Source organism: Phyllostomus hastatus, unplaced genomic scaffold (assembly GCF_019186645.2).
Source record: "Phyllostomus hastatus isolate PE091 unplaced genomic scaffold, TTU_PhHast_1.1 phas_contig_150, whole genome shotgun sequence".
NCBI lineage: Eukaryota > Metazoa > Chordata > Mammalia > Chiroptera > Phyllostomidae > Phyllostomus > Phyllostomus hastatus.
In genome coordinates this window covers 1,134,902-1,157,873 of record NW_025333611.1, presented here as the reverse complement: position 1 = coordinate 1,157,873, position 22,972 = coordinate 1,134,902, and the positions used below count along the sequence as shown (strand labels likewise).

Sequence of the window (22,972 nt, the reverse complement as noted above, 5' to 3'; positions counted from 1 at the left end):
CTTTCCGATGCGCTGCAACTCGCTTTGGGGCCTAGGATGGGGTCAAGTTCTCAAACGTTCCTCGGATTCGAGTGGAATGTGTCTCCTCCCGTCACTGAGCTTCCCGCACAGTGGACGCTGCATGGGTCCCACTTGTTCATCGCTGCCCGAGAAGGAGTGTGTTCCGCCCACACCCTCAACCCGGGCGGTGGGGGGCTCCCCAGCTGCTGCCTGGGGTTCGTGGACTTCTTTGCCTTGAATGTTTGAGGCCTCTCTGCCATCAGCCGCGTGCAAGCTCAGGCCTGTCACTGCTCACCAGCGAGCCGGGCCTTCCCCTGCACGAGCCGCTCCGCCGCCAGTCAGACTCAGACTCCGAATCTGCTCTGTCCCCTCGTCCCGCAGCCTTGCCAGACTTCCCTTGGTGGCTGTTTGCCCGGTGCATCTGTCTCCATTCTTTCTTTCACTTTGATCTTCTGCGGTTCATTAGGTGTGTCCTTTAGGAGCATGTGGGGAAACTCATTTTTGTTTCATCCAGTTGGACCATCTTTATCTTTTCACCATTTCAGGCCATGTGTATTTAACTTGGTGAATCTTACATTTGAGTTTATTCCCACCTTTTCATTTTGTTCAAGTTCTGTTTTTATTCTTATGTTTCTGTGTTCTTTATTTTTTGCCTTCTTTTGTATTGATTGGTTTCTGTTCCCTCGTTCCATCTTTCCTCTCCGCCTGTGTGGAAATCACACACTCTGCTCCTCTTCATTTTGTGTTTTCCCTAAACATTTTAACATGACTATGTAACTCAACGACATTTAACATTAATCAAAACATTTATCCTCAGTGTCGCAGGTTCGAATCCCAGTCAGGGTACATGCCTGGGTTGCAGGCCATTACCCCCAGCAACCGCACATTGATGTTTCCCTCTCTCTCTCTCTCTCCATCCCCCTTCCCTCTCTAAAAAAAAAAAATGAATAAAATACAATCTTAAAAAAAGACGCAAATATTAAAAAAAAATTTATCCTCCTCTCAGTTCAAAAATCTTAGAACACTTTGATCAAAACACTTCCTGACACATGCCTGTTGTGTCCACTGCTTTTAGTTCTATTTTTTTCTTAACACCACAAGTTCACGTTATTATTGTCTGATACAGTCAATGATAAGAGCTACTCTATGTCCGCAAAGTGTCCACCATTCCTTTTCCGTGTGACAGTCCTTCCTTCTGAGATTCTCGTCCTCCTCCCTGGAGCCTGCTGCGCTCCATCGCTGGGGCTGACCTCACCAAGGACCGCAGACAGGGTGATGCAACAACAGGAACTTGCTTTCCCACAGTTCTAAGGGCTAAAAGTCCAAGGTCAGGGTGTTGGCAGGGTCAGTGTCTCCTGTGGCCTCTCCCTTAGGCTTGCAGATGGCTGTCTTCTCCCTGTGTCTTCCCGTGGTCTACCTGCTGTCCCTGTCTGTGTCCACATTTCCTTTCCTCATGAGGACATCAGTCCTGCTGGACCCGGGCCTGCCCTGGAGACCTCGCTGTAACTTAATCACATCTTTGAAGTCCGATCTCCAAACACAGGGACATTCTGGGGTCCTGGGGGTTAGGGCCTCAACATATGGATTCAGCCCATAACACAATATATATAAAATAATCTGTTTGTATCTGTCTGAAATGTCCTTGTTTTCGCCACCTTTTTGAAAGATATGTTTGCAGGGTTTATAATTCTTCCTTAATGGTTCTTTTCTCTCCGTGCTCCTAAGATATGACTTCCCATCCGGCCTCCACTTTCGTCACTGAGACTCCGGCTCTGGGTCTGTGGGGCTCCTGCGAGGGTTTCGTGAGTTGGCGTGTGCAGCGTGCTGCCCACTGGGCCCTGCACCTGGGAGCTACGGTGTACACAGTAACCGTTACTATTTCCCCTCTGGCTGCTTTGAAAATCTTCTGTTTGTCTTGGGTGCCCTTCAGGCTCACTGCAGTGTACCCCAGCCCGTATTTCTTGCATTCACCCAGCTCCGCATTTTGTGTCATTTGTCAGTTTAAAATTCTCAGCCATTATCCCTTCCAACATTGCCTCTTCTCCATTCGCTATGTCCCCTTCCAGAGCTCTGGTTAAACACGTAGTAGAGGTTCTTCCTCTGCCTTTCCTGTCTCTGGTCCTCCCTGTCTTTGGAGGATTCTAGGTCATTTTTTCAGATCTATGTTTCAGTTTATTCTCTTCCTCTGTGTCTGAATCTGCAATTTAATGTGTCTGTTAGGATTCTGTTTCAAGTTTTACAGTTTTCCCTTTCAGATGTATCACCTGGTTCCTTTTCACCTCTGCTTGAAGTGTTTTCTGAGTCACCTTTACTTCTCCTACCTGCACGAGGGGCCAACTCTGACCCATTGCTGTCCACCGTCCCTTTCTTATTTGTTCAAAACCTACTTTTGTTCTAAGACACATTGCTTCCTGAGGGCCCTCTGCACTCTTTCTTCACTTCTACCATAAAACCAGTGTCTGGCTTTTGGGGGGGGGGACACTATTTTCGCAGATGCAACCTCTTTACACCATTTTGAAGGACGAACTAGATAATGTGCTGAATCGTAAGTGACACTAGTTGGTGCCTCAGCAAATTGACAAATGCCACGTCTCGGGCATGTGGGGCCTCAGGGAGTCCCGGTCTCTGAGCGAACTCCCTGAAGACCGCAGGCAGGCGGATGAAGGAGGCGTTCACCTGCTCTCACCCGGTGTCCTGAGCCCTCGGCTCCCTGGCCAGCGTGTAAGTGTCCTGACACAGAGGCTGCCATTTCCCATCTTCAGAGTCCTCTCCGGAAGTCCTCAGTGCCCGGCAGTTCCCTGACTGTGCAAGAAAACTGTCTGTAGAACTGGATGGGATCCCGTTTGCTAACGTGTTCCAGTGCAGTTCCCGCCCCGCAGTGAGAGGCGAAGAGGGAGAGGGCAGGGGGCTGCCCGGCCTCGGGGAAGTCGTGTGTGGCTGGTCTTTATTTTATCCCCCTGCCCGTGGTGAGAAGGAGGGCCTGGACAGGGTGGCCTTTGAGACCTGTTGAATTAACTCAACAAGGCGACCCCTAGACTGAAGTGGCCTGTGCAAGAAAAACGGAATCGAACCCCATAAGGCAGGGGTGTCAAACTCATTGTCACCGGGGCCCACATCAGCCTCGCCGTTGCCTTCCAAGGGCCAGATGTAATTTTAGGGCTGGGTAAATGTCACTGCTCCTTAACTAGGGGCGAGGAGCTCTTCATTCGGCCCTTTGAGGGCAACCACGAGGCCGGTGTGGCCCCCGGTGAAAATGAGTTTGACACCGCTGCTGTAAAGGCTCAAGACCGCAAAATCAAAACCAGTCACAAACAACCAAATAGTAGTCAAGCTGTAGCCAATCAAATAATTTCCTTTCTTTGCTTCTGCGCTTTCTCCATGAAGTCTGTGCCCTGGCTGAGGGCTGGGGATGGGGCGGGGGGGGGGGGTGCTCCCACTGCACGACTGGAATCGATTTTTGCTCAAACTCTTAAAATTCTTAATATGGCTCAGTTTGTTTTTAACAGACCATGGTTCCCACCTCTGGCCAGCCACCTGGAGATGAAGAGATACCCGAGCTGCTTTCAGGAGCTTCTGACTCACACTAACACTGTGATAAAAATCAGCCAACACGTAGCAGGAACTTCCTCGGGTCCAGGCACCCGACCAAGGGTTTTACAAGGTCATCCAGTTTATAGCCTCACGGCCATGGGAGGTAGTTGCTGTCATCGTCTCCATTTTGCGGACGAGCGAAACAAGGTAAAGGCGAGTGGGGGAGGAGGAGGCGCGGCTCAGGAGGTCATTTAGTCAATGAGTAAGGAGGGGTGGAGCGCAGGTCCCAGCTCTCGGAACCAGCAGCTCCAGACTACACTCTAGATAACTGCGCTACAGAGGGCTTAGGGGGGACTTGGGTGATTCGGGGGGTTAGCCAGCTTTGAGGAAGGCAGCCCAGAGGCGCGTGACGCTCTCAAAGGGTGCATTTGTCTGAGATGAATGGCCCATCCCCCTTCGGTGCTCCTGGAAATAAAACGGTTTAGGAACAGCTGTCTTTCTAAACACAAAACAAGCGGACTTCTCCTCGGCATTGCCCAGCTTTCGAGAAGCGCCGAGCGCAGTCAGCAAACTTCCAGGTCTCACAGGTTGATCCAATCTGAGAACTCAGGGCGAAGTTCTGTACACCTGGCACTTTGGGTCCCGCCCCGTTTCGCAAAAGCTCCAATCCGAGGCCCCTTCGCTTAGATTGACGTGAGGACAGACCAATTATGATTGCCCATGGCAGACGGCTGTTCCGCCTCCGAATGGCCCCGCCTCCCTTTCATTCTGAAAGAAAGAACCCCGGCCCAGCTGTCCAATGAGAAGCGCCTCCACCCTAAAGATCCGTCCTCTTTCGGCTTCGACCCCGCCCCAAAAGCCAGAGGGACGCCAGCCTTTCGGCGTGGTACGGACAAATCAGAGGGCGCGTTTGGCCGTAGGGGCGGCAGACGGACCAATCCCCGGGCCCGGATCCGCGTCGCACCGCCCCTCCGCCCGGGCCAGGCGGCGGGCGAGAGCGGGCCTCCGGGCGGCGGCGGCGGACGCGGCCTGAGGGAGCGGCCGGCTGCCGCGCGGGGCTCGCCTCGCCCGCGGCGGGGTCCATGGCCTGAGCGGCCATGTCCGGCGTGGTGCGGACCCTCAGCCGCTGCCTGCTGCCGGCGGAGGCCGGCGGGGCCCGCGAGCGCAGAGCGGGCGGCGGCGGGGCCCGCGACGCGGAGCGCGAGGCGCGGCGGCGCAGCCGGGACATCGACGCGGGGCTGGCCCGCGAGCGGCGCGCCGTGCGGCGCCTCGTCAAGATCCTGCTGCTGGGCGCGGGCGAGAGCGGCAAGTCCACCTTCCTCAAGCAGATGCGCATCATCCACGGCCGCGAGTTCGACCAGAAGGCGCTGCTCGAGTTCCGCGACACCATCTTCGACAACATCCTCAAGGTGCGTGCGCCCCCGCCGGCTCACCTGCGCCCCGGCGCGCCCGGGCGGGGCGGGGGCCGCGGCCCGCCCCCTGGCGGTGTGTCCCGGCCGGCGCGCCCCGGTCTGGGGCGGCCCCCCGCGGCCCCCGTACCCCCGGCCTCGGACGGGGGGGGGCCGGCCGAGGGTGCGCACCCCGCCGGCCGGACGGCGGTCGCTGCCGCCCTGCTCGGGGGCTCGGGGCGGTGGGAGTGGGGAAGCCGGCCCGCGCCCGGGGATGGGGAGGCGAGGGCCTCGGGGGCGGGCCGGGCCCCGGACTCCGGCCCGGGACGCGCCCCTGCGCGCTGGCGTCCGCGCGGTCCCGTGGGCAGCCGGGGAGCCGCCCGGCCCGGCCCGCCCGGCCCGGCGAGCTCAGCAGCGCGCCGTGCACCGGGCAGGAAGCTGGCCGCGGGCCCTCCTTCCCAACTGTTTATCCGGGGAGTCCGAGCCGGGAGCGGCGGGGCGAGCGGGACGTGCCCGCGGCCCCCGTCGGCGTCCACCCTCCCTGCGCGATCGTGACCGTGACCGTCATCGCCCGCCCCTCCACCTGGGCCCCCCGCGCAGCCCCCTGGACGGTGTCCTCGCGTGCGGCGCGGGGGCAGGAGGCCTCCGGCTCGGGACGCGGCCCGGCGTCCGGGTCGGACCCAGAGGTGCGCGACCCTTCAGTGTCGTCCAGCCTCCGGGGGGGGGGGGGGGCGTCCCGGTTTCGCCTGTTGCACGGTCACGTGTCCCCAGTGCTGTGCGGGCTCCGGGCGCTCCCTCTGCATCTTGCCCCGTTTCCATTCTCTACCATTTATTGGGGCGGGGGGGGGGCTGTGGAGTTGACAGTCTGGGCGCCAGTTTCTCTCCGGGAGCCTGGAGACGGATGAGGACGCGAGGTGGGCTCCTGCACCCGGATGCGGTCATTCCCCTGTTAGGACCCCCGTGTCTCCCCCGCCCCTGACCCCCCGCCCGCCCTCTCCCAGGGCCCTGCTGTGGGAGCCACGGTCCAGGTAGGAGGGCCGTTGTCTCCAGGCAGAGGTGGAGGGAGGCTGGCCCCGCCTCAAAGCTGCCTGGAGACTAGATTTTGCAGTGCCCGAGGGACTTTAAATTTAGCAGGGGGCGGAGAAGCCATCTGGAACATTTTCCTTCCTTCACCCACGAGGAAGCTTCCGGCCCCGGAGACGAAGTGGCTCCTTGGCGGGCCCGGGGTGCTGGGACCCTGGGTGCTGGGACCCCGGGCCCCACACTGGCAGGCTGGCACCGGGACTCCCGCCCCGGCATTCCCACCCTGCCCGCCTGTTACTGAATGATTTCGTGGGGATAGAAATGGCCCTGTTAGGATCAGGACGGGAAGCAGATGATTTGAGTGATAACCACCCCCCCCCCATCCTTTTCACCTCTTTCAAAAGCCTGTGAGTCAGAGCTCCGGCCCAGTCCTTCAGCTTTCAAGGCGAGGTGCCCAGGGTGATTCAGGGGATCGGCTGTGTGTTTGAAATTCCCCTCGTCTTCTGGGGTAAAGTGCATGTGATTGTCTTTCCCAGTCGCCGGGCCAGATTCTACTTCTGCAGCTTTTGTGGCCTGCAGACCAGGCAGGTAGAAGAGCACAGTGATTTGGCCGGCCGTCTCCTAGTTCCTTTCAACTCAAGAGGCAGAGGAAATATTTTGAAACAGAATCTTAAATCAAAGTCAGCGTCTAAGTGCGTTTTAGAAAACTCAGCCTTAAGTTTTTCCTGGTGCGTATAAACATTCACTTTTACAGACTTCCTCATCAACAGAGCAAGATGTTTCAACCAATACCATTTTCCCCCCAACCTTTTCACTGACTGTAGTTCCGTATTCAACTCACTCCGTCTGCTGTGGCTACTCCAGTTCCTCATGAGAAGTCCTGCTTTCCCTGGAACCAGAAGTCGCCCTCCCCCACTCCCGTTCGGACGGGTCACTTTGGGAAGAGCCGTGTTAGTGTGTGTGCTTTGTCTCGGCTCCAGTAGGGCGCGATTGGATGCTGCTCTTCAGAGGAGCACTTGTGTCTAACACGCACTTGGTGTTAACGGGCTGTTTGTAAAGCGCTGGTTCTGAGCCACACTCACCGCCGGCCCTTCCCACGCGTGACGTGTAATTCTCATCACATGTTGGGTAGTTTTGTCCCGTTTGGCCGATAAGGAAACTGAAGGTAGACAGTTTAAAATCTACCCAAGACTAGCTACCTAATTAGCAGGTGGCAGAGCTGGGAACCGGACCTAGTCTTTTTTTTTTATTATTATTATTAAACTTTTATTTTTGAGATAATCATTGTCCCAGGCAGTTGTGAGCAACCGTATAGAAACCCCACGTCCCTTCTGCCCGGTCACCCTCCACGGTAGTGTCTTGCAAAACGGTAGTGCAGTGTGACAGCCCGGATATTGACGCTGGGAAGCATACAGAACATTCCATCCCCATAGGATGCCTGGGGTTGCCTTCCATAGCCACTCCCCACCCTGACAGTGACTGCTGTCTTATCCAACTGTACCATCTTGTCACTTCAGGGATATTATACAAGTGAAATCATGCGAAACGTGGCCTTTTGGAATTGGCTCCTCAGTCGCCCCGAGGGACCCCCTGGGGAGGCGCCCGGGTTGTGTCGTGGACCGGGGATCAGTGGTTCGTGCGTCTCGCCTGCTGAAGAGCATCCCTGGTGTGGACCTCCCACGGGGCACGTGTGATGGTGACCCGGCGGGGGCAGAGGGTGCTCTCCCCGACCTGCCTAGTGTGAACAGACCTTCTGTGAGCGGGATATGGTACGTCTTGGTGTGTATTTCGTGGGCCTGTGTCGGTGAATGTTCCGTGGAAACCTGGAAAGACGTCTGTTATCTGGGGAAGTGCTCTGTGGGTTCAGGTCCTGCTGGTGGGCGGCGGTGCTGCGCTCTCTGTCCCCTTGCTGGTTCAGTGGCTCTGTCCGCTCAGAGCGGGAGCTGCTGAAGTCTCCCGCTGAGCCTCGAATAACGCAAGGGTTTGGGGCGCTGACCCTCCCAGTCAGAAACGTGCAAGTCTTCCGGAGCTTAGCCACCCATAGCCTCCTGCTGACCGAAGCCTTACCGGTACCAGGCAGGCAACTAGCACCTGTTTTGAGGGCCCTATGTGTTACGTAGTGTATTCTTACCCTAAAGGAAGCTGGGGAGAAGTAAGCCTGAAGAAACTCACGCACTTGCAGTGCGTGTTGGACAAACCCGCAGCCCCGCCCTGTTTGTTCCGGGGTCAGCCGGGTGACCTCGCGTTTGTCCGTCCGGTTGGGCCGCGCTCAGTCAGTGTTTGCCTCAAGCAGTCGGAGACTCTGCCGTGTGGTGTGTAAACACTTAGGACTGTCTTCCTGGGCGCGTGATCCTTTCGTCATTCTGTCCCCCTGTGTCTCTGGTCATTTTCTCTGCTCCGAAGTTTGTCTATCCCAACGTCGCCTCTTTGGCTTGTTCCAAATGCCCCCATGGTATACGTTTTCCGCCCTTTTACTTTCAACCCACGACCCGTGTTGTTGTGTGAACTGAGTTTCTTTTCTTTTTTTAAATATTTTATTTATTTATTTTTAGAGAGGGGAGGGAGAAAGAGCGAGAGAGAGAGAGAGAGAGAGAGAGAGAGAGAGAGAAACATCAATGTGCGGTTGCTGGGGGCCGTGGCCTGCAACCCAGGCATGTGCCCTGACTGGGAATCGAACCTGCGACACTTTGGTTCCCAGCCCGTGCTCAATCCACTGAGCTACGCCTGCCAGGGCTCTTTTTTAATATTTGTGTGTGGTTGCCTCTCACATGCCCCCCACTGGAGACCTGGCCCACAACCCAGGCATGTGCCCTGATCTGGGAATCGAACAGGCGACCCTTTGGTTCACAGCCTGTGCTCAACGAATGCACTGAGCCGCACCAGCCAGGGCTGAACTGAGTTTCTCACAGATGGTATATTGTCACATTGTGCTTTCTTTCTCTGCCCTGCTCATCTCTGTCGATTAACTTGTGTGTTTAGACCAGTTACATTTAACATAAAGTAATTATTAACATGTTAGGACGTAAGTCTCATTATTTTGGGGTTGGTTTTTTGTGTGTTTGTTTTTTGTTTCTTATGTTCCTGTGGGTTATTTAAATGTGTTTTAGGACTTTATATATTTTTTTAAGATTTTATTTATTTATTTTTAGAGAGGGAAGGGAGGGGGAGAAAGAGAGAGAAATGTCAATGTGCGGTTGCTGGGGGTCATGGCCTGCAACCCAGGCATGTGCCCTGACTGGGAATCGAACCTGCGACACTTTGGTTCGCAGCCCGACCTCAATCCACTGAGCTACGCCAGCCAGGGCCAGGATTATATATATTTTTAACCCTTGCCCAAGGATCTGTTTTAGAAAGGGAGGGAGACAGAGAGAGAAACATCTATGCGAGAGACACACACCCATTGGCTGCCTCTTACACGCACCGAAGCCGGGGACCAAACCTGCAACCTTTTGGGGTACAGGACGACGCTCCGACCACTGAGCCACCCGGCCAGGGCAAGATTCCATCTCTGATTGATCGATGATTGGTTTTTTAGTGTGCCCATGAAAGCCTCGGGTCATTCTCTTGGCGGTTGCTGTGGTTTCACAGTGCACGTGTATAACTAGCCCCACCATGCTGAGCCTGCTTCACAAGCGTGAGTGGAGTCTGGAAACTTCACTCCCACTTACCTCCCGTCACTCGCACACAGCCCGAGTCTGAACAGCCCACGTGTTTCTTACGCATGGCGCGCCGTGCCGTCGGTCGCGCTGCAGTCACCAGATGGGATTTAAAGATGTCACAGAAAGCAGGACAGTGTGTTCTGTTTACCCTTGTTTCCTGCCCCCACCCCTGTCCCGACAGTGTTCTTTCCCCCCCCAAAGTGACGACCCCCTCGCCTCTGCCCCGCTTCTGCTCGTGCTCCCGGGCTGTGGCCCGGAGCGCGGTTCCCGGGGAGAGTGGGCGGGGTGCAACGGCTGTCTGGGCAGACCGGAGTCTCCGTCGGCCGGGTCCTGGGCCCCCAGCGCCAGGGCCCCTCCTTTCTGATCGCAGTCAGACCCGAGTGTGACCTTGTCGGCCGTGCCCTCCCCACCTCAGACTGCCCCTGCCTGCAGCGAGTGTGCTGCTTGAATCTGCAAGTGGCTTGGGCTCCCTGTAAATACCCCTGTTCCTTCTGTCCATCTTTATAGTCTTAACGCCCACAGTCTCTGCCTCTCGAGGGGCCTGTCCTGGGGGTTGGGTGCTCGGTGTTTTGGAAGTTGAGTGATGACACAACAGCGTGCACCCCTGGCTCCGGGCGGACGGCTCCGTGCCGCCTGGCTTGGCCTTGCCGCCGCTCCCCTCCCCCGGCCGCGCGCTCAGGAGGGAGCCACGTCCGGTGACCGAGCCGCACGGCCTGCTGGAAGCACACGGAACGCTCCCCTCTCGGGGCCCTGCTCACACGGGCCGGGGCCTGCCGCGGCGCACCCGGACCTGCACGGGCCCTCGTTCCACCGCCCCGCGTGGGCCTGCCCGGGCGCCTGCGGGCCGATGGCTTAGAAGCCGCGTGAAGAACCGCATTTACCAACAGTAGAGGTCTCTTGTCGACGCTAAAATGAAAGGCGGCGGCCACGGGAGGCCAGGGAAGAGGAGTCCGGCCGGGGCACCTGGCAGGGCCTGCGGGGAGCGCACCATGGGCTGGCCCCTGACGCCCTGGGGCGTCGGCAGGTGGAGGGGCGCACGCACCGGCCGCGCCTGTGCTGTGCAGGTGTGTGCCAGGTGCCTGCCGGGTGCGGCCGAGCGCTCCAGGCAGCGGAGGCAGCAGGTGAGAGTGAGTGCAGGAGCTCGGCGGAACTTTCCGCGACCTGGGAGGGGTCCAGATACGTGCTGGCTAGAGACTGGTGGTCCCGGCAGTGTGAGGCTCCCGCCCAGACTAGCCAGGGTGGTGCCGAGCTTTGTGGGTCGAAATCTCTTCTTTTTTCTGAGAAAGGTTTGCCCAACCATGTTTGCCTGTTGCTACGGTGACTGGGACTTGGAGAGGCTGCCACAGCCCTCTGTGTTAAGCCCCGAGTCCCTGGCCTGCAGCCTGCGAGGCCCCCGGCGCGGGTGCCACCGTGGGTGCCGCGTGGGCGTGCGAGGCAGAGGCGGCAGGGCACCGTAGGGATGCGGGAGAGCGGGGGGGGGGGCGGTTCTGCTGCCTGCGGGAGAACCACTCTCAGGAGGCCATTTGGCTTCGCACCTGGACACACAGGCTGCCCTCCAGGAATGCCAGAAAGCCAAAGCCGTCGTTCTGCACCAGGTGAAAAGCCCAGAGACACCCCCCCGCCCCCCCGCTCCGGCCATTCAGGGGGCTCAAAGCACAGGGGCGGGTCTCCCCAGCTCCCGGGCGGACGTGGTGACAGTCTCACCAACCCTGTGTGCGGGGAGCAGTGTCCCAGCCCCAGCCTCCGTCTGAGGTCTGGAATCTGCTGCGCTGGGCGCCGGGCCGGGCCCTGTCGGCAGCGTGTGCTTGCCGTGTGACCGCGTGGCGGGGAGCAGAGACGTGCGCAACGCCGGTCTTCACGGGCAGACGGCCGAAACGCGCGGCTCCTCTGCAGGTGTCCTTACGGGGCGGCCTTCCAACCGAAGAAGCCGGTGTGCCCGGGCATGCTGCGCCAGCGGGCGGGCAGTGGCGCCCCTCGGGGCGGCTGCCCTGGCGGGGCAGGTCTGACGGCCGGTGGCCCGTGGACGGATGCAGGGAGCCCCTGCGCCTCCGTCGGGCGGGCGGGTGGAGCCCCTGCGTGGTCTCAGCCGACTGCCACCCCGAGCGAGCAAACCCGGGGAGCAGCTGCTGACCGCCGCGGCCCTGGCCTCTGAGTGGCTTTTCTGGGCACAAGAACGTGTGTCTGTCTCGCGCCAGGACAGACGTCCAGGCAGCCCAGGTGCTGGGTCAGAGAGGCCGACTCCGTGTTGACTCGGGAGACCAAGTCTGCCAGGAACCTGTGCTCTGGGGGTGCAGCGTCCACGGGACACAGAGGGGCCGCAGGACTCGGGGGGCACTTGCAGGGGGGTGGAGGGCAGCACTGCCCTCCTCCGATGCCAGGGCGGGGGACCCAAGGAGGCGGTCCCTGTCCCCTCCGGCTCCACAGCGGAGGTGGCCCCTGTAAGCGGCGCCCCCTCAGCCTGCGTTGTCCCCTGGCCGCTCGGCCTGAGCTGAGCAGAAAGGCGGGCCATGGGGACACAGAGACTCAGAGGACTGGGTCCCTGTCAGTGACGGCGCCGCCATGGCCTTGGTGGGTGTGGAGTGTCCCAGTGCACGGTGGGACCCGCTGGGCCCCCGAGTGCCTGTCCGGGGCAGTCGGACGGAGGCTCCCCAGGCGGGTGTCCAGGACGTGGGGAGACCTGCCCCGTCGTGCAGGGCGGGCCCTGGGCCTCCCTGGGGATGGGAAAGACTTGGGGGGGGACAGGCCTCCCTGGGGATGTCGCTGGAGGGACAGGGGGCCCAGAGGAGGGTCACGTGGACGAGTGCAGCAGCAACACGCATCCCGGGGCCGCCGGCGGGTGACCAGGGTTGCCGGGGAGCCTGTGAGCACGCAGTGCAGTGCTCAGCGCTGGCCGAGGGGAGGGGTGGCCGGGGCCCGAACTCTTGGGGTGCGGGTGCTCGTGTCTGCGGCGAAGCCGTGTCCATCTCTGTAGACGAGACGCACTGTTCCGAGCAGGGGACTCGACATCCCGAGGCAGGAAGGGGAGTCGAGTAGAGCCCCCCCCACATCGCCCAGCCCGCCATAGATGGCAGGAGCAGCTAGTCAGCCGCCCGCGAGGCCGGGTGGCGTCTCCAAGGCCCTGAGAGCGCTGTTCCCCCCCGCTCGCCACTGACACTCGGCGACTGTCGGCCCGCCAGCAGTAACCCAGAGCCGGCTCCACTTTTGTGAGCGTTGAGGTGTTCTTCCACGGAGGGGAAGCCCGTGGGTTCGGTGGCAGGGGGCAGGAAGGGGGCTGTTTTCCCCTGGGACCCCGACGGCGAGATTAGGTGGACAGAGGCTGAAGGCTCTGCGGCAGCGCCCAGTGCTGGGGAGGGAAGGAGGCCGCCGGCTGGCTGGCGGGCGGAGCCGAGGACCAGGGGAGCCGTCAGGTGCCTTCTCATTGGCGCGCCGGTCCGACTGCAAAGCGGTGAAGCCGTTTTCAGACACATACACCAGAGCCACCGGAACCTGCCGGCCAGCGCAGAGGTCCAGGAGAAGTGGCCAGCCCGGGAGCCGGGTCGGCACGCACTGAGCGTGTGTCGTGCGCGCGCCCCTCTGTGGGGAGGAGGGTCCCTTCTCCTCGTATCGGGGGCCCTCCTGCTGTTGCTGCCTGGGTCCCCTCCGGAGCCCCCAGGCTCCGGTGGGGCTGTGGTTGGTGGGACTTTCATTCTTCTGGCCTCACCCTTCCGCTCCAGCCACAGGCGTGTCCTGGCCTTCTCCTGCCATCCCCCCCCCCGTGCCCCTGGGGGGCTCAGCCCCTAGTCCTGTGCCCTGGGGTGCCCTGCCCAGAGCGGGCCTTCTTGCCTCGAGGCTCCCCGAGAGCAGGCCCCGCCCGCCTTGGTCCAGCTGTGGACCGCGCCCGCAGACGCGGAACTCCCTTCCCCACCCCCGCTCCCCCAGCAGCCAGGATTTTCCCTCTGTCTTTCTGGCTCCCGTTCTGGTTCCCAAACCGACTCCAGACTCCAGACTGGGGAGCAGGAAAAGGGAAACGGGGGCCCATGAGCACAGACTTGCCAGGGGTCGCCTTCAAGGCCAGCGACCCCTTGTTGACACCCGGACGCCGCTCGGGCCTTCTTCTGTGGCGAGCACACGGCAGACTGACCGTTCTTTTGGGAATAAACGAGGTCGCCCCTGCCGTGGCCGGGTGGCTCAGGTGGTGGGAGCATCGCCCCGTACACAGAAAGGCTGTGGGGGGGACATCGGGACCACTGTTGTGTGTGTGTTGGGGGGGGGGGTCCTACCTGACTCTGCATTGACCCCCGTAGTGGTGGGGTTCAGAGTTGGGGGACAACTGGGCTGCTTCCAGGGCTTGTTGTGAACCTGCCCCTGAACTGCAGCGTCCCTCCCTGTGCTGTGCCCGCAGCGGGAAGGGGGTGTGCGTGCCGGTCGCAGGGCCACGTGGCTCTCACGCACGTCTGCGGTTGCGGACTGTCAGGACGGGGGCTTCCACGGACTCCTGGGCTCGGGCAGCGCTGGGCCCCGGGAGCCCTTTGTGCCCCCGGCGGGGCGGGCCGTCTGGCCGCGGTCTGCTCACCGGAGGAGGGTCTGTCGAGGCAGGAGGGGGTTCATTTCTTGGGCCTGCTGCAGAGCTGACTCCCCCCGCCCCCCCGCCTGCCCACCCAGGAGCAGGAGTCGCCGTCTCTGGTGCGCTCCCGGGTGTGCAGCCCCGTGCTGCAGGTGGTGCTGGGAGAGCGCCGGCGCGGCACCCGCGGAGCTCTGGGGGTGCGCTGGGGTTTCCTCGGCCGCCGCCTGGGCGCCACGTGGCTGGCAGGGCGGCGTCCACACAGGGGACCCCGGGGCTGAACCCCTTTCACAGGGTCACCGCCGCCTGCGACGTCGTCTGACAGGCGTGGGTGACGGTGGACTTGGTGGGCTTCCATCGGCTCCTCCCTGAAACCGGGAGCGTTGTTTACGGGGCCGTCCGTGTCCCGCAGTCGCTGACAGTGTCCCCTGTGCTGGGGCGTCGGCCGTGGGTTTGGGGACTTCGGCCCAGAGTGCTGGTCGTGACCGGTGAGCCGGACCCCACGGAACGTCCCGAGGGGCACCGCGGGGACCCGGGCGGAAGCGCACTTCCTCTCACGCGTGCAGACTAGGCCGTGTACCGCGGTCCTGTGAGAAGGAGCCGGAGCGTGGCGACTTACCCGCGCCTGTGTCTGTGACACAGCCACGGGCTTGTGGCTCCTTAGGTCCACGGGCCGCCTCGCTGCTGGTGCGGCGCAGGCCGAGTCCTTGGGAGTGCGCTCCGGTACCGGCGGCGGCGGGCGGTCGCTCGCGGAAGGCCCTCCCCCGGGGGGCTCCTCGGCGGGGCGGCCGCCGGGATGTTTTCGTTTGGCATTGCCGGCGCTTGGGCTTAATTTGTGGTTTAAATCTGCTCCAGAGTTTTTGTGATCTTGAGTATTTTCAGAATGTGTAAATATTTGCTGAGGAGACCACAGCATCTTCAGCGTATTTTTTAATTGGAAACTTGTCTTGTTTCTTAGTTCTGGGTACCTTCAGGGGAGAGCCCCGAGCCCCCTCCTGTGCCCGCCGCAGGCCACCCCTCCACCCGCGGGGATGCCCTGCACCGGCCTCCCGTCGGTTTCCAAGGTGACATTCGTAAAAACGAAGGGGTAGGGAAATGGAGAATGTTTCAAGTACAGGTGTTTGGGAAGTAAATTGAAAGACTCAAACCTTGAATTAAGATTCAAGATTTATAGCTTTGATTTATACCAAGATTTACATCTCTGTCCAATTTTTGTAATTAATGAGCAATATATTATGAGATATATGCACGGACAGTCAGTTTTTTAATGTTCTTTTTCCAGCTTGTACTCAGGTGATTGTTCCGTTAGTCACGGCTGCAGCCCAGACCGGGTCCAGCCCCGTCGGCTCCACCTGGAGCGCGGCCGCAGGCGCGCCCTCCGTGCGGTCCCCCAGTGTCCGCGCACTGCCCCTCCCCGAGCGCGCGCCCGTGAGCGACACGTGCAGGTCAGGTGTCTTCAAGGGTTTGCATAGATGGTTTCACTTTGAGTACATCACGTACGTCACGGGGGGCAGACACAAGGCCCACGGGCCGAATCCGGCCCTGCGACCGGTTTCCACCCGGCGGCGGTGCCGAGCTCTCGCTGAACTGTTGAGGAATGGTCACAGCTGCACAGTCCTCCGGTGACCTTCGGCCCTTCGCGGGCGGCCTTGAGGCCCATGTGGCCCCGGGGCCAGTGAGTCTGACGCCCCTGCTCCGTGCCGTAGGTCTGCCGGGCGGTGCATGTGCGTCCCGTCCGTGTCGGCGCCCGGAGACCCCGTGTGTTGGTTTCAGTCTCGCGTGGGCCCCTGCTGGGGAGCGAGCCGTGCAGGGCGTCGGCTGACAGCCCCCGGTCAGCTCCCAGAGCGCGGCGTCTGCCTGGGGGTGGGGGCGGGGGTGAGGGGCACTCTGCCGGCCTCGGTGCAGTGCCAGCCCCGCACGCATGTACCCCGCACGCACGCACGTCAGAGCCGCACACCACGCCCTGGAGGATCACGGGACACGGGACGCTCTGACGTTGGCCGCCTGCCGTTCCTGCGCTGACCTGCGTGGCATTCCAGGCAGGAGTCAGGTGAGCCCTGCTCGCCCAGCCGCACCCGCGGCTCTCTGGTTTGGTGTCCAGAGATGCTGAGCACCGGCCTTTGCTCCCCGCCCCGGGGAGAGCTGTTCCTGCCGCTCGCCGCGCGGCTGGTCCTCCCTGCCCTGTCCTCACTGCCTCGCAGCTGCCTCCCCCCGCTGTTCAGGTCCGTTGGAGGACGGGCCCCGGGGGCCCCTTCACTGCCTCTCTGGGACCGGCTCCCAGCATGGGAGCTTCCCGAGGGGAGGGCCGGCCTGTCTGGTCTCCGTGGGGTCCTCTGTGCCGGCCATGGCGCTGGAGGCTGGCGCTGCGCTGGATGAGCTGGGCTGGTGGGGCGGGGGGCTGCTTGGGGCGGGAGTGCGTCCTTGTCACCCACCCGGGGTCTGCAGTGTCTGCCATGAGGCGGGCCCAGTGACCGCGGGCGCCCTGGGAGACACTGGAAGGGGCTTCTGCAATTCTCGGGCTGCGACAGGGACCCCCTGCCTGAGGGGCTCCCATGGGGCCCGATGCGCGCTCACAGAAGGCTGTGTTTTAGAAGGAACTCGCGGCCGAGGCAGACTGGACACACAGCTCCTCTCAGAGCTCCGCCGGCCCTGCAGACCCGCGAGGCTCTGGGCCCTGAGGAAAGCAGGGAAGGGAAGGACGGGGTTCTGGGGTCGGTTTGCCGAGGTCTGGAGCGGGGCAGTCAGCAGGGGCTCGCGGAGAAGGGGACTGGGAACTCAGCCTTGCGGAAGAAGGGTGCCTGGGTGCCGTGGTGTGCAGCTGGCCGGCTGGCTGGCTGTGGGCTGAGACAGCGTCGAGGGGCCTCCCCCGACAGCTTCCGTTGTCTCCGTGGAGGTTGTTGGGGTTTCGGCTGCAGCCGTCCGCCTTCCCGGACGGGAGGCCGGCGGAGCCTCGGAGGAGCCCTGTTCTGAGCACTCTCGGCGGGCTGGCGTGCCCTGACCTCTGTCCCACCTTGTGATGCGACCCCGACGACCCCGACTCCGAAACCTCCTGAGCAGCCCCAGGTGCGCACTCCTCCTGCCGGCTGCCGCCCCCTCTGCCCGGTCTCCTCCACCCAGCGGTCGGCGCTCACCCTGGCTGGCCGCCCTTTCCTCTCCGCGCCTTCCTCTCGAGGTGCAGCACACACAGTAGGCCTCTCAGCACAGGTGCGCTTCCCCCCCATCGACGGGGTGTCGCCTCAGTGACCCCTGTATCCCAGCCTCTACGCCCGGGGACCGCAGTGGTGGCCCAGGGGAGGCCGGAGACGGTCACAGATGTCCTGTCGTGCCCGTGGGCGTGTCTGCACCCGCACCTACTTTTTAAATGACTGAAAAGAGTTTTTAAGTCATCCTACAGCATTCTGGTTTTTCAAAGCTGGCATTTACCATTGTCAAACCTTGTCCCCTTTGGAGCTGGAGAGCACAGAACAGAAACTGACGAGGCTGTTGTCGAGGACGGAGCAGGCGCGCGGTGAAGGCCACCGGTTCTCCGGACCCGTCCCCGTGCCTGCCCTCCGCCCGCGGGAGCAGGCCAAGCAGCTGGTGGCCAGCCTGCCCGGCGGTCACAGGCGGAACTTCCCGGGCAGGTTCGCTGTCAGTGTCTGTGCTCCCCACCCCCACCCACGTCACCCGATGGACTTTGGAGTTCACGACCGACATTCCTGCACCCGCGCGCCCTGGGCAGAGTGCGGGCGTGGAAACTGGGCGTGGTGCCCCCCGGAGCAGCATGAAGCCGCAGGTCACCCGGGCCTGAGACTGTGTGAGTGCGTTTGTAGCTCTCAGAGAAGGGGGCAGTGAGCTTGGGGAGCAGTGCCCGCCGGCTCTCCTGCAGCTCCGAGGCGCCGCCGGCGCGGGTCCCCGAGGAGGCGCGGGTCCCCGAGGAGGCGCGCTGACGGACTCAGACACAGAGAGGAGCGTCCCTAGAGCCAGCGGCGAGGGCAGGGGGTCAGAGCGCGGCTCCCCGGGAGGGCGGGCTGAGACGCGCTCCCGCGCGCACTCGCTCACCCACTCACCTCTGCGGCCGTCCGGCCGTCCCACGCGGGCGGGTGGCTGGCAGCGCTCTGGAAGCTTCCGGGAGGGCCCCCCACTCGGAGTCACTTGTGCTTCCTGCGGCACACACAGGTGCCGGGCGGCGCGGTGCTGCAAGCGGCCTGCTGGGCCGTCTCGGGCGGTCGGGCTGCAGAGCCCCGACTTCGAGGGGAGCACCCACCCACGGCGAGCCATGGGGCCGATGGCGCCCCGGCGGGACACACTGTCGCTTCACCGGGCCTGGCGCCTGCGAGGCCGGGCGGTGCTCTCACGGGCTCACGCGGGCTCCCGGCTCTCTCCCCACGGACTCCAGAGGCGCTCCCCGCAGACAGACTGTGGGCGGAGGTCACGTTGTGGTCTCCCGTCACCTCTACCCGAGTACTCACGTGCCCCGTTGCCCTCGGAAGCCGGCCACCCTCTGTGCGTCCCGTGGGCAGCCCTGGGGCTCCTCTATGGGGGTGCGCTGCCGTGGCCCCGGTGCGAAAGGCCGGCCAGGTGAGCCCTTCCCAGCAGGACCTGAGCCTTCCTTTCTGAGTCCGAGCGCGCCGCCCGACCCCTGGGACCCTCGTCCCCGCCCCTGTCCCTGCCCACCCAGGGGCTCAAGCTCCTGCAAGTCTGCTCTTTTTCCAATTCCCATCTCCGATTCCTGTCGGGAGACCACGGCCCCTCCCGTGACCTTGCACAAAGCTCGTGACCTCTGCCTCCTCCCTCCCTGCACCCTACTCCCCAGGGGCCCCACCAGCTTGCCAGCGCCCGCTGCCGCCGCCCGTGGTTCGGGCCCAGGACTTGATTACCGCCGGTGTTTCGTCACCAGCAGCGTCCCGAGCGGAAGGCCCTCCCGAGGAAGTGGCGTGCTGGTGGTTGCCGGCTCAGCCGCCCTGTCGGCACTTGACCCGCTGCCCCAGACAGTCACGCCGCTCTCTCGCAGAGATCCCCCCTCCTGGGAGGGGGGCCCCTCCCTGATGTCAGAGCCGCTCCCTGCGAGGACGTGGCTGCCCCCCCCCCCCCGGCACCTGTGGGTGCCCGGGCCAAGGCGGGCTGCAGGGCTGCTCCCGGTTCGGTGTGCTCGAAGGGACTCTCGGCGTCTCTCTCGTTCCCCGTGAAAGGGTGACTTGCGCGTGACGCTGCTCCTGTCGGAGCCGTGCCCTCTTAACCTACTCGCTGCAGTGAGCTGGGCTGTTTCCTTGATTGAGCTTCTCCTGGAAACAGGCTTTCCTTCTACTTTGATGGGTGAAAAGGAGATCGTTTCAAAAGAAGTTTCCACACCCATGACACGACTAAATTGTTTTTAAATAAAGCATGGGCAGGTATTAGTTTATTTATGGATCCTACAGAGAGAAAGAGAAACATTGATCTGTTGTTCCGTTTATGTATCCATCCATCGACTGATTCTTTGTGCCCTGACTGGGGATCGAACCTGCAACCTTGGTGTATGGGATGGCGCTCAGACCACCTGAGCTACCCGACCAGGGCCCCAGTATTAATGTGTTAGCCTCACGAACGCCTCCCGAGGCCAAGTTTCCAGGGGGAAACCGCCGGAAGGACTGCGTTGTGGGGTTCGTGTGTGGCGGGTGGGTTCGGCACCGGGCAGATCTGGTCAGTACAGCCCCGTTCTGTGCCCGCGGGCACGGGCACGCCCGCTCTGTTCGGCCTGAGAGGTGGCCAAGGGGCATCTGAAGCCCAGGCGCCCTCATCGCCCGGTCGGCCACGTGCCGTGCGGGTTCTGGGGACGTGAGAGAGGACAGAGCAGCCCCGGGTGCTGCCCTCACAGCCTCCCGTCGCCGGGGCAGGAAACAGATAACTGGGTAAAGGGCAGGGCACCCGGCTGGGGCGGGGCGGGGCCCGCAGGGGGAGAAGGTGCGATTTGGGACAAGGTGGCCCAGGGAAGACCTTGCCGGTAAGCTGACCTGTGAGTCAGCCCTCGGAGGGGCCGAGGGGGTGAGTCACATGGGTTCCGGGGTCAGAGGGCTGTGCGCCCCAGGCAGAGCAGGCGGGGAGACACGGAGGGCCCAGGCCGCGGGGAGCGGGGGCGGCCCCTGAAGTCTGCGCAGAGGCCTTCTCTCACCCCCGCCCCCCCCCCGCCCCCGGAAGCGCTTGCCTGAGCGGCGGTTGGCCGCCAGCCGTCCGTCTGAGCCCCCGGCCCAGTCCCCCCGCAGGGAGCGAGGCCAGGCGGCAGAGGCGAGCCTGCTGTTGCCGCCACCCTGCAGCTCCTCTGGGGCGGGGAAGCTGCCGGGTGTTTGAGGGGCTCCTTCGGGAAGCAGACAGGCCAGTCTAAAAAAGAAACAGTTCCGGTCAAGGGAAGGGTTCCCAGACGTAAACGTGTATGTTGGTCCAGCCTTTCCAAGAGCGGTTCGGTGTTGCTTACCCAAAGCCTCGGAAACCTGTGTGCACGTTCGGCCCAGCGGTCCCGTCTTTCGGCTTCCGGGAAGGTCGCAGGTGGAGTCACCACGCAGCGGTTCCCGACCGTGAAATCCCCAAGTGGTCAGTGGCACGGGACAGCAGTCTATGGGTAGCAATGTCTTTGAAGACTTATAAAATATCAGCCCTGGCTGGCGTAGCTCAGGGGATTGAGCTCGGGCTGTGAACCAAAGTGTCGCAGGTTCGATTCCCAGTCAGGGCACATGCCTGGGTTGCAGGCCACGGTCCCCAGTAACCGCACACTGATGTTTCCCTCTCTCTCTCTTTCTCCCTCCCTCTCCTCTCTAAAAATAAATAAATAAAATCTTTTAAGAAAATAAAATAAAAATAAACCTGAAACATGTTTTTAAAAAAAGAGTTATAAAATATTGACATACACACAGAGACAGAATTTCCATCAAGAATAAGACAGACAACATTCTAAGATGTTAACAGAAGTTATTTCTAGATAGTGATATTTTTGAGGGTTTAATTTGCTTCTTTGTGTATTTCAACGTTTCCTCTGTTTTCTACACGAAAAATCATATTTTTGTGATTGGAAAGGAAGGAACTTCACCTTAGGAAATGTCCCCACCGGGCCTGGTAGCCCAGGTGGAGCGTGGCCCTGATACGCCGAGGTCGAGGGTTCCCTCCCTGGTCGGGGCACAGGCAGGAACCAGCCAGGGAGCGGGTGCACGGCTGGGCAGGGCGGCCGATCCCTGCTACTCCCCCACTCCCCACCCCTAAAATCAATACATAAGGTAAATCGTTGCAGATGTTCCCGGACAGCTGTGGTGTCCCACAGAAATGCAGTGCGAACCACACAGGCGCTTTACCCCATTAGGGAAGGTAAAAGAAATAGATAAAACTGTGTATTTTAATCATGCAGAACATCCGAAATGTTACTACTATTTTAACATGGAATCAAGGTGGGAAATTAAAAGATATTTCCATTTGCTGTTCATGCTGAGCCTTTGCAGTCCTGCCTGTGTTTCTGACGCACCTCAGTTCGGGCCGGCCACGTCCCCACTGCTCGCCGGCGCGGGTGGGCGGCTCGGGCCGGGCAGCGCCACGGGGACAGGCCTGTGAGCGGAGGCTTCCACTGTGTGTGAGCGAGGCTGAGGGCGTTCGGCTCCCTCTAATTGAGCAGGCACGCAGCAGGCACATCCCTGCCCCTAGGTTTAATTACTGTTTTCCGAAAAAGCATCCCAGGGAGTACCAGAAACGCTGGGTCCTCAGGGGTCAGCTCGGACCTGTTTCCAGGGCCAGCGCGTCCTGGGGAGTGGGCTGGTGGTCCCCTCTCACCGCCACCCCGCGTCCGGTGAGCCCCCTTCTCCTGCTCGTAGAGCTCACCTGCCTCCTGGCGCGACAGCGTGGCCCCTGCGACGGCCCTGCCCGCCTGCATGCACCCCGTCCCGTGCAGCCGCACCGGACCTGGAGCCAGGGCGCTGGCCTGGCGGCGAGGCGTTCCGGGCCCGTCGAGGGTTCCCTGCGTCTCGCAGGGTGACATCCCGGCTGAGCTGGCCGCAGCCTGGTGAGGCCCACTCCTCTCACCGGTGGGAATGCTTCCCCAGCCCCTGACCTGGTGGGGACCCCCGGGCCGGCAGTCAGTCTGCGTCTGCTCCCATAACCGAGGTGGCGGCCTGCGGAGCCGCCCCGTGTTGGTTCACTGCCGTTCTGGTTTCCCCGCCAGCCAGCCCTCCTCCTGCTTGAGGCAGGCCCTCCCTGCAGCTGCGGGCAGATGGCCCTCCCGGGGCGGGGCCGGGCGGGGAGCAAGTGCCCCTGGAGCAGGCATCTGTCCCTGAAAATGGCACGAGGGGGCCGGGTGGGGGGCCGGCAGGGGGCTGCACCCGGAGGCCATCGGCTAGTTCGGAGCTTGGATGACCATCTGTCTGCAGGCCGTCCTCCGTTCTTGCTTTCCATTGGTCCTCTGAGCGAGCGGGCGCCTCCCTCCAGGGTCAGACGCTGAGAGGGGCCGTCTGCCTTTGCTGCTGGACTCCCCGACTTAAAGAAGTGTGTCCTGTTTACATTCCTGCTCGTTTCTTTGATTTGGACGGTGGCCAGAGACAAACAACTTGCCTCGTGGGTTAGAAACCGAAACGGGCCTTTCTGAGCACACAGGCCGCTGTCTCGTGCGGGACGTGCAGACCGTCAGCCTCCCTCGGCGTGGCTCCCTCGGCCCACAGAGGGAGAGGCCCGGCGGCCAGCACCGCACGCCTGTCTCAGGGTCAGACTCCGTTGTGGGACGAGCTCACCGAGGCCCGGCCGGTCGAAGGAGGTTTGGTTTGACTGGGGGCTAAACTAACAAAATGTGTTTTGAAATGTGATAACAGGATTTGCAATTTTTGGTCTTCATCCAGCAAATCCGA

General features: G+C 61.7%; 1 protein-coding gene across 1 annotated transcript in view; it reads left to right on the top strand.

Moving 5' to 3' along the window:
• The first annotated feature begins 4,489 nt into the window (after positions 1-4,489).
• GNA12 (G protein subunit alpha 12) overlaps positions 4,490-22,972 on the top strand; it is a 39,727-nt gene continuing 21,244 nt past the window's right edge. Inside the window, exon 1 of the mRNA XM_045824781.1 lies at positions 4,490-4,940. Within this exon, the coding sequence (XP_045680737.1) occupies positions 4,629-4,940 (312 nt within the window). The 5' untranslated portion in view covers positions 4,490-4,628. The remainder of the gene's footprint in view (positions 4,941-22,972) is intronic.